At 56.9% G+C, this 9,844-nt stretch overlaps 1 protein-coding gene across 4 annotated transcripts; it reads left to right on the top strand.

Moving 5' to 3' along the window:
* The first annotated feature begins 78 nt into the window (after positions 1-78).
* MFAP2 (microfibril associated protein 2) lies at positions 79-9,198 on the top strand. 4 transcript variants are annotated; one of them, XM_056331154.1, is made up of 11 exons: positions 79-653; positions 1,184-1,441; positions 2,108-2,176; positions 5,832-5,920; positions 7,099-7,185; positions 7,591-7,617; positions 7,705-7,791; positions 7,981-8,022; positions 8,246-8,333; positions 8,451-8,524; positions 8,800-9,198. In XM_056331154.1, exons 4-11 carry the CDS (start codon positions 5,884-5,886, stop codon positions 8,901-8,903), a joined length of 546 nt encoding a protein of 181 aa, XP_056187129.1. In that variant the 5' UTR covers positions 79-653; positions 1,184-1,441; positions 2,108-2,176; positions 5,832-5,883; the 3' UTR covers positions 8,904-9,198. The 4 variants fall into 4 exon arrangements, with proteins under 4 accessions (XP_056187129.1, XP_056187127.1, XP_056187128.1 ...); XM_056331152.1 differs by having other exon boundaries at positions 7,096-7,185; XM_056331153.1 differs by having other exon boundaries at positions 2,108-2,305.
* Positions 9,199-9,844: the final 646 nt, after the last annotated feature.

Here is a 9,844-nt window from a genome sequence, read left to right as displayed (position 1 = left end):
GGGGGGATGACGTATGGCTTTCGGTTTCCTTCTGGTGCTGTCATGAGCATTGTCTAATAAATTAACACTATTTTCTTGACCGCTTGCTTGTGCTGCCTGGCGTGGATGGAGCGCTCAGGGCAGGATGGCAGTGATGGAGTGAGTGTCGGATGGAGCAGGGGAGCAGGTCAGGGAGGTTTTAGGGTCACCTCGTTTCTCTGGAAGCTGCAAAGATGCTTTCCTCGATGCCCAAAAGCAGAGAGTGAACTCCAGGACAGCACCGCTGGGATTTCAGCAGCCCAAACTGAGCATCAGCGAGTAAACAATCCCTGAGCCTGTTTCCAGCTAGAATTTCCTAGAAAATAATAGTAATTGCTGGAAAAACCCAGGTGTCCTCGCCAAGACTGCAAAACCTCACTCCAAGGGATGAAAAGCCAGTAGATGGAGACGCCGTATCCCGAGTGGGGAAGAGCTGATCCCTGGGGAAGGGGGGATGCTCTGCATCACCTTCCCAGGGGTTTCTTTCAGCTGCTTGCTAGCCTGGCTCTTGGATGGAAGGCTGCTTCTTGCAGGGACTCGCCTGCATGGAAAGTCTAAACCCCTCCGAGCGCCAGCGGCGCCTCTCTGCCCTCCGGGAGCTGGGGATTAGATCAGGAAATGAGGCACAAGCAGAGGTAAGAGGTTTCCTGAAATCTTAGCCAAGGCTCGAGTTATTAAACCAGCCTTCCTGAGCTTAAGAAAAAAAAAAAAAAAAACACCAACCAAAAAAACCCCCGAAACCCAAAAAACCCACCATACAACCCTTGGAGATTTTTGCTTGGCAATTTTAAAAGCAAAAGGGACCCAGGTGCAAGGGACCTGCTTGCACCTCGTTTTTCCCCCCCTGCACCGGGGTGTTTTCTTTGGCTGGGGTTTTGCAGGGTGTTCCCCGCCTCGGGGGGCGGTTTGCAAAGTCCATTTAATTATTAACAGGCGGCTCCTGCCGTTAGCTAGAGGTTAGCAGGGCTGGGGCCGAGGACAATGCGGCGTTGCAGGGCAGGCACAAGCTTTGGGGAAGCGGCTGTTCGAGGGGCTTGGAGTCGTTTGGAGGGTTTTCTCCATCCTTCAGACTGGAAAACCAGGCTCCATATGAGACGGGAGCACCTTAAAAAAGCCCTCTGCCATCCCTCCCAGTCTGAAACTGTGTTTTTCTCCTTGTTTTTAGAGCAGTGAGACCCCCTCGGTGAGTTTTGGACCAAAAGTGGCTGCAGAAGTGTCCATACCCTGGCACAACGCTTCGTGGGCTTGGTCCAATGGGTGCAATCCTGCCCTATGGGTGAAAAATCACCGTCTCCTCCCCATTGCTGATCCCCATTCCCACGCACGCCGCTGGCCGTCTCCAGAGAGCTTCTCCCTCCATCCCAGCCCTCGAGCACCCACCATTTGCTCTGTTGCTGGGTTTGAAGATGCTTAAAATCTGCAGGTTTTTATCCCCCAGGGCCAGGCTTGGTGTCATTGCTGGGCTCGGGGGGGGGGTTTACAGGGAGCATCCCCTCGCCGGGATGCAGCCGGCATCCTGCATCCTCTGGGATGTCACCGGCAAGCCGGGAGAAAGAGGGCCCCATGGCCAGCAGTGCTCGCTCCAGCATCCTCAGCTTGGGTTGGAAAAAGGGGATTTTTTTCTTTTCCTTTTTTTTTTTTTTTTTTTTTTTTTTTTTTTTACCCCCCCTCTATCCTGGTATAAAGCTTTAAATCTGCTGCGGGGTTGCAGCATCCTCGCAGCTCTGGGGGAAGATGGAGCGCTAATGCCAAGCTTGGAGCCAGGAGGGGTGATTTGGGGTCCCAGCATCCCAAATTTAGGGGTTTTATCTCGGTTTCCCTAAGAGCAGCCGAGATCACAGAGCAATGCCCTGACACGATCCTTTCATCTCACCCTCCAGCAGCACAAAACCCAGCCGAAACCACACGGGCGTGCTTGGGGCTGCACAAAATCCTCCTCCCTCCTTGCTTTTATGATTTAAAATTCATCGGGCTGAGGGGGGGGGGGGTGGAAAGAAAGAAAAAAACCCCAAAACAACTAGCCCTGACGAGCGTTGCATCAATACGCGCTTATTGATTTATTTTAATGACTTGTTATTTTTTCCCCCAGCAGGCAGGGGAGGAGGAAGGGGCCGGCTCAGGTGTGGCATTAGGACCCAGCGGAGCCCCCATGTTGGAGGTAGGAGGTTTTTTGGGTTTTTGTGTGTTTTTTTTTCTTTTTTTTAACTCTCATTTCGGAGTTTTTGAAAGCAGAGAGAAGAGACCAAGGCGGTGGGCAAGGGCAGAAGCAGCACTAACACCCAGAGCGGTAAGGACCAGGCGAGAGAGACCCCCCCACCACAGCCCCCTGCATCAGGCAGGGATGCTGCCCCCCCCCAAAAAAAAGCAAATGGGGCTGAACCCCAACTTTGGGGCTTTGCAAAGTCGCCTTAAAAACTCCACGGGTCGGGGCAGGCAAGCTCGCAAAAGCTGGTTTCAACCTTTTAATCTCATAAAAAGAAAAGGCACCTTATTTTTGGGGTGCTGAAGAGCTAGCGGCCGCGGGGGGGGCCCATCTTTGCAGCCTGACAGCTGTTGTAGTTGGTTTTTAACCACTTCAAAAAGTCTAAAAATACCCTAACGTCTGAAGGAAGCTCTATTTTTTTTTTTTTCCTCCTGGAAAGAGACTGTAGGAAAAAGGGGTATTTTCATATTTCTATTTATTTTGCTCCCCTGGGGGGGGTGGGGGTGGGTGGGGCGGGACCCTTGTGAAAATGTGATGTGTGAGAATGGGGATGGGGGGAAAAAGTTTTTTACCTTTGGTCAAGGGCCAAAAAAAATTTGAATCCTTTCATATTCCCTTTGTTCTCCCACTCTCTGGCAACTGGAGAGCTTACAGAAAAAAAAAAAAAAAAGGAAAAAAAAAAGAAAAGAAAGGAAAAAGAAAAAAAAAGCTGGGGGAGGGGGGAAAGGCTGGGGGAAGGTGGGGTTTAGCAGAATGAAAGAGAGAGACTGTGGTGTTCTTTCTTCGGGGTTGATTGTTCCCAGATGTGCAGTTGCAAAAACATCTGGCGCGGTTGGAGTCGCCGGACCCCTGCACGGAGGGGAGAGGAGCTGTGGGGAGGGGGGGCACCCAGCATCCCTCCCCAGCATCCCCCCGGCTTGCTTTGGGAGAGCCAAAGGTGGGGAAGGAGGAGGCTGGAGGTGGCCCCCTCCCCTCCTGGCAGAGTTTGGGTCTGGGGGGGGTGTGGGGTGACCCTCGGCATCGCTCCCAGCTGGGGCTGGAGGTGGCGGCGGCCGCGCCGGTGGCCGTCGAGGAGAACTTTGGCAAATGCCATCGGGGGAAGACGTGACCCGGCTGTCCCCGTTCCCCGGCCAAACCCTGCGAGCGAGCTCCAAGCTCTCCGGCTTCGGGGGGAACCAGACCTCGGGAGAAGCCTTGTGAGCTGCTTTGGTGTGAAAAAACTGGGGCTGGCAGGGCGGGTTAACCCCGAGCAGTGCGACCGCGTCCTTGGGACTGCTGGAGCCGTGAGAGGACGCGTGGGACGCCGCTGGAGGTGGGCATCCCTGTGCCCCCCAGCCTTGCCCCGAGCCCTCCCGGGTGGGATACAGGCGCCCGGTCGGGGTGATGTGGGGCAGCGGGACGTCAGCATCCTGGAATCCGGAGAAGTGGCAAAGGTCGGGATAGGCGTCTTACAGCCCCTGTCTGGCACCTCGAGGTAGCCCCAGGCCCCCCCAGTCCCCTGCACAGCCCTGGCCTGGCCAGGACCCAGCTGCTGTCCCCAAGCCAAGGTCTGCCAGCAGCCGCCAAGGCTCCATGAAGCCTCCCAGCCCCTTGCCAAGCGCCTGCCGAGCCCCGAGCTGCACACTGATCTCGCTCATCCCCGCACAATCCCTTTTATCCCAAGACACGTTTGGCCTCGGTTAAACCTGGGCCTGGGGCTTCCTTCGCCGTGGGAAGCAGAGGGGGCTCACGGGGAGCCGGGTCCCACCAAGGCGGGTTGGAGATGGAGTGCTGCTGGTGCTTCCTTGGGACCACTGAGCGCTGACTGCCAGCTGAGCTCGCTGATCTGATCCCAGCTCGGGTAAGGAGCAACCTTCTGGCTTTCCCAAAGCTGGGAAAGGTCTGGCAGGCAGTTGTCAACATCTCCAGTGCCTGCGAGCCTGGGGATGGAGGAGGATGTGGTGCCTAGAAGATGCAGCCCTTTGCCGGTGGTGAGGACATGGTGCCCAGAAGGGGCTGCACTTCGGTGATGGGGCAAGATATGGTCCCCAGAAGATGCTATGCTTTGGTGATCTTGAGGGCATGGTGGTTAGAAGGTGCAACGCTATGGGAATGGTGCAGGATATGGGCTCTGGAAGGTGCTGTGCTTTGTTGGTGGTGCAGGACGTGGTCCCTAGAAGGTCCTGTGCCTTGATGGTGGTGAGGACATGGTGGCTCAAAGGTGCTGTGCTTTGATCATGGTGAGGGTGTGGCCAGAAGGCGCCGTGCTTCAGTGATGGTGAGGGCATGGTGGCCAGAAGATGCCGTGCTTTTGGTGATGGTGAGGACGTGGCGGCCAGAAGGTGCCGTGCTTTGGTGATGGTGAGGACGTGGTGGCCAGAAGGTGCTGTGCTTCGGTGATGGTGAGGATGTGGCGACCAGAAGGTGCCGTGCTTTGGTGATGGTGAGGACGTGGCGGCCAGAAGGTGCCGTGCTTCAGTGATGGTGAGGGCATGGTGGCCAGAAGATGCCGTGCTTTTGGTGATGGTGAGGATGTGGTGGCCAGAAGGTGCCGTGCTTTGGTGATGGTGAGGACGTGGCGGCCAGAAGGTGCCGTGCTTTGGTGATGGTGAGGACGTGGTGGCCAGAAGGTGCCGTGCTTTGGTGATGGTGAGGACGTGGTGGCCAGAAGGTGCTGTGCTTCGGTGATGGTGAGAATGTGGCGACCAGAAGGTGCCGTGCTTTGGTGATGGTGAGGACGTGGCGGCCAGAAGGTGCCGTGCTTTGGTGATGGTGAGGACGTGGCGGCCAGAAGGTGGGAGCTGGGGTGGGTGCCTGCTGGTACTGATGCATACAGCTTGTCTCCCCCCATGCCTCAGTGTCCCCGCTCCGGCCGCAGTGCTGGGAGGACTTCCCCATCCTCACGGCATCTCGGCGCACCAGGAAAGCTGATGTGCTTTATCCCTGATGGCCAAATGCATTCGGTTGGGTTTCAAAGGATTTTTTGGGGAGAATCCAGGGGTGGGTGGGTGTCCCTTCAATTTTCCCCCTGGAGCTTGGCTTGGGATGAGGAGAGCAGCTGGGGAGCCTCGAGCGCCCAAGGCTGCCAAACCCCAGCACCCAGCACAGGATTTTTCTTAAAAGCTCTTTTTCCCTCCCCAAATCTCCACATCCCCTTGGATTTAGGGGATGCCCAAGCAAAGGCAGCCTCCACCGACAGCAGGGACCCCCAAAATAAGCCCTTTGCCAAGGAGCAGGGCTGAAAATCCCAGGAAGGGAGCCCCGAATCTCCAGCTCATGGGTCTGTTGTCACCGGGAGGGGTCCAGATGTCTCCCCCCATGGTGGTGATTCAGACATCCCGGCATTTCTTATCCCCCCTCCTGCCCGCGGGATATTTCAGGGCTTAGTCCTTGCAATTCCCCTGGGAGCGCGTGGTCAGGGCTGGAAGCCCAGCCTGCCTTTTTTGGGGGAAGTTTCTTTATTTTTTAGGGTTTGGGGTTTTTTTGGAGCCAGTCCTTGGGGGCGTCTCAGGCAGAGATGCGGGGAGGGGGCCTGAGAGGAGCTGTGGTTGGGGATGGGGAACGGAGGGGTCTGGGGGTCCGTATCCCTCCCCTCCACTAACCCCTCTCTGCTTCCCTCCGCCCCATCCAGACTCCTCTGGCTGCATCCCGGCCCGCGCTGCTCCTCCATCGCTGCTGTCAGGATGAGAGCGGTGGGGCTCTTCTTGCTGTGTCTGCCAGGTGAGTGCCCCATCCCCAGGGGTCCCCAAGGTAAGGTGGTACCCCAGGAAACCCCAAGAGCCGGCTGCCCCCTCAGTGATGCTTGGGTGCCTGCATCCCCTGGGGCAACCATCGCCTTGCCACCTCTTACACCCCAAAATTAACCCAGAGCCCTGGTGTAGCCTCATATTTAGGCTGGGACTGACTTGAGGTTGGGGGGCACAGAGGCTGCGTGGGGTCTGGCACCAAGGGAGTCTCCTCCTTTGAGGGAACATTGAGGTGGCACCATGGGGTGGCAGAAAATAGGCACCTCAGGGCCAGGACAGCATCCAATAAAGTTGTATTTGTAACCTCCACGAGGGGGCTGGCAAAAGGCAGGATGGAAACGAGGAGGGAGGTGACGGACCCGGGAGCCTGGAGCCAGGAAAACTTTGGGTGAAACCAGCTCCACACAAAGGCTAGTGAGCAGATGGAAAACATTAAGCAGGCGAGGCTGAGGGAGCCCGGGGAAGTGGGGGCAGTGCAGGGGGTAGCGGGCAGAAAAGATAAGTCCCATCCTGGCATCATTCCCAGCGATGCTTTCCTGGTGGATGCTGCCTGTTGCGAGGATGCAGAGGGATGTGGTGGAGGGATGGATGGATGACGGGGCATCACGGTGTGTCCTGGGGATGGGTCCCTGCCGTGCCTGGGGGGCTGGGGGTGACCTGCTCCCCCCTCCAAAGCATTCTGCCTGCGTGATTGCATCAACTCCTTGCACGCTGGCCTTTGAACCCCATTTTGCCCCTGGATCTATGGCAGGATTAGCTCCCAGGGTGTCTGCAAGGGATGCAGGGACTGCCATGGTCCCCCGGGGTGTCAGGAGCATCACAGGGGTCAGCTGGATGGTGGCCCCTGCTCCAAGTAGGGTCGTGGTACCCAGGTGCCACAAGACAGCAGGATCACCCGGGATCATCCCCAACTGCACCTGGATAACGTAGGAATCCTGGGCTGGTGCTGGCTCCCTGCCAGCAAGCATCCCACTTTTCTGTCCCTCATCTTCTCCGGGCGCTGTGCCCCTGGGGACAACTGGGGGATGGTATTTTGGGGGTCGATGCGAAGCTGGCAAGGCAGAGGCAGAGCGGGGAGCCCCGAATCCCTGGGCTGGGGGTGGCCGTGCCCCTCCTGGTGATGCTTCTCCCCTGGCTCTGTCTCCCCAGCAGCGCTCCTGGTCCAGGGACAGTACAGCAGGTTTGAAGGCATCACCTACCCTGAGCCGGTGCAATATTCTCAGTACGACCAGCAGGCAGGTTAGAGCACCCTGAACTGGGAAAGGCTTCGCCCCCTCTTTTTCCTTTCTTTTTTGCTTTCTCTGGCCCAACACACGTGGGTCTGATGCCTCTTTCTGTTTCAACACTCTTTGCTCCATCCTTTTCCTCCTGCCCCTTAAATTCCCAACCTCCTCCTCCCACCTTCCCATCTCCCACCTTGCGCACGTGCCTCCCCATTCCTCACACTGCCAATTATATATTAAGCCTTTTTAAGCTTTAAAACCCAAACCCTGGTGGGATGTTGCCCAGGTTCATTGCTGGGGTGGCTGCGGTGGGGTTGACCCATCTGCAAAATCCTGGGGAGCTCATTGCCCGGTCCTGGGGTGTGCTTCTTCCCTAAAACTCATCCTCAGCCTCTGCTCTGTTTTCTCTTTTATTCCCCAGAAATTCAGGATTATTATGACTATCACGGTAAGTGGTTCCCCTGCAGGATGCCAGGATGAGGGAGGCGGGGGGGCAGGTTTTTGGGGTGTGCCTGCACTCTCTGTCTCTTCACAGATGTCACCCCCCGTGCCCCCGAGGAGCAGTTTCGGTACCAGTCCCAGCAGCAATCCCAGCAGGAAATCGTGCCGGCCCCGACCCCAGGTGGGTGGCAGCTGCCAGCCCCCTCCCCATCCCAGGGGATCTCCATCCCTCCCCTGCACCCTTAGCCTGGCTGTGCTCCCCTCCGGAGCAGCTTCACACGTGCCAGCATGAGGATGCTCCAGCCCTAAAACCCAGGGAAAGGGCAGCCAGGTGTTTTTGCTCCATCCCTAAATTTGCTCCCCCCATCAGCTGCTGCCCCCGAGACCGAGCCCACAGAGCCAGGACCCCTTGGTGAGTGCTTATTCCCCTCCTCGGTCCTGGGAAGGGGGGCGTTCATCCTCCCTCGTAGCCCAGCTAGGGGAGGGGATGTGCTGCCACGCTCACACCTGGGGTGAAAATTAGAAGCTGGGGGCGGGTGGGGGGGAAGGTGCCGAGCTGCTCTGAAGCCCATCCCCAGGGCATCAGGCCCCCTGCTCTGGATCCCTCAGAAACCCGCTGCCTTTTGGCCTTGCAGACTGCCGGGAGGAGCAGTACCCCTGCACCAGGCTCTACTCCGTGCACAAGCCCTGCAAGCAGTGCCTGAACGAGATCTGCTTTTACAGGTGAGCAGGGGTGGGGGGAAAAACTTCCCTGACCCCCCCCTTTCATATTTCAGGGACCCCCTTCTGCTTTTGCACCACCCCCCCCCCCACCTTTTTTATCCCCCCCGCCCCATCCAGCCTCCGCCGGGTTTACGTGATCAACAAGGAGATCTGTGTCCGCACTGTGTGCGCCCACGAAGAGCTGCTGCGAGGTAAGGGCTGGGGGGGTGCACCCCACATCGGGGGTGTCCCCACCCAGGTCACCCCTTTTCCCACGGTGGGGGGGAGGAAAAAAATCCCAGCCACCACCCGAAGTTGCTTCAGGCATCGCTCCACAACCAGTGGACCGAACTGGGGTGCCATTCTGGGGGGCTGAGCCACCCCCCTGCAGCACTGTGAAACCCCGGTCCCCACTGGGGGTGTCCCTCCCTCCTCCTCCCTGTTTTTCCTACATCCACGGATTCTTTCTTTCCCGCTGTCCCCGCAGCCGATCTCTGCCGTGACAAGTTTTCCAAGTGCGGGGTGATGGCCACCAGCGGGCTTTGCCAAACCGTGGTCGCATCCTGCGCCCGCAGCTGCGGCGGGTGCTGAGCTCGAGGGGAACCCCCCTTCGCCAGCCGCATCCCGGGATCCCAACCCCTTCCCATCTCCTCTCCTGGGTACCCATCCCACTCCGGATCCTCACCGTGGTGCTAAAGAAACTGTGCATGAAAGAGCATAAAAAAAAAAAAAGTCCATTTTTTGTGCACATAATAATTAAAAAAAAGGGGGGGGATTATTTTTATTACTTTCGTTATTATATTGTAAAGGGGGAGCGGTGCAAGCCCCCGCTGCCCCATTTTCTACGTAGAGTATCCAAGAGATAAAGCGTAAGGGTCGCTGCGGCTCCCGACTCATTTTTTTTGGGGGGGGGGGGGGAGGGTGTCTTATTTTTGGAGGGGGGTGTCTGGTTCTTTGGGGGGGTGTCTGATTTTTTGGGGGGGGCTTTCTGCCTTTTTTGGGGGAGCGGGTTCTGATTTTTTGGTGGATTTCTGATTTTTGGGGGAGGACTTCTGATTTCTTGGAGGGGAGCTGATTATTTGGGGAGGGTCTAATTTGGAGGGGGCTTTCTGCTTTTTTGGGGGATGACGTTCTGATTTTTTGATGGATTTCTGATTTTTTGGGGGAAAACTTCTGATTTCTTTGGGGAGGGTCTAATTTCTTGGGGGGGGTTCTGACTTTTTGGGGGAGGGGGTTCTGATTGGTGGATTTCTGATTTTTGGGGGAGGATTTCTGATTTCTTTGGGAAGGGGCTGATTATTTGGGGAGGGGCTAATTGGGGGGGCTTTCTGCCTTTTTTGGGCGGGGGTTCTGATTTTTTGGGGGAGGACTTCTGATTTCTTGGAGGGGGGGCTGATTTTTGGGGGAGGGTCTAATTTGGAGGGGGCTTTTTGCCTTTTTGGGGGATGACGTTCTGATTTTTTGATGGATTTGTGATTTTTTGGGGGGAAGACTTCTGATTTCTTTGGGGGCTTTCTGACTTTTTGGGGGAG

The sequence above is a fragment of the Falco biarmicus genome, chromosome 3, assembly GCF_023638135.1.
Source record: "Falco biarmicus isolate bFalBia1 chromosome 3, bFalBia1.pri, whole genome shotgun sequence".
In the NCBI taxonomy this organism is placed as follows: domain Eukaryota; kingdom Metazoa; phylum Chordata; class Aves; order Falconiformes; family Falconidae; genus Falco; species Falco biarmicus.
The sequence above is the reverse complement of the archived record's forward strand: the minus strand, read 5'-3'. Positions and strand labels throughout refer to the sequence as shown.

Coding starts and splice junctions, on each gene's coding strand:
- MFAP2 (XM_056331152.1), top strand. CDS start 5,884: ATGAGAGCGGTGGGGCTCTTCTTGCTGTGTCTGCCAG. Junction 5,921..7,095: donor CTTCTTGCTGTGTCTGCCAG/GTGAGTGCCCCA, acceptor CTGTCTCCCCAG/CAGCGCTCCTGGTCCAGGGA. Junction 7,618..7,704: donor GGATTATTATGACTATCACG/GTAAGTGGTTCC, acceptor GTCTCTTCACAG/ATGTCACCCCCCGTGCCCCC.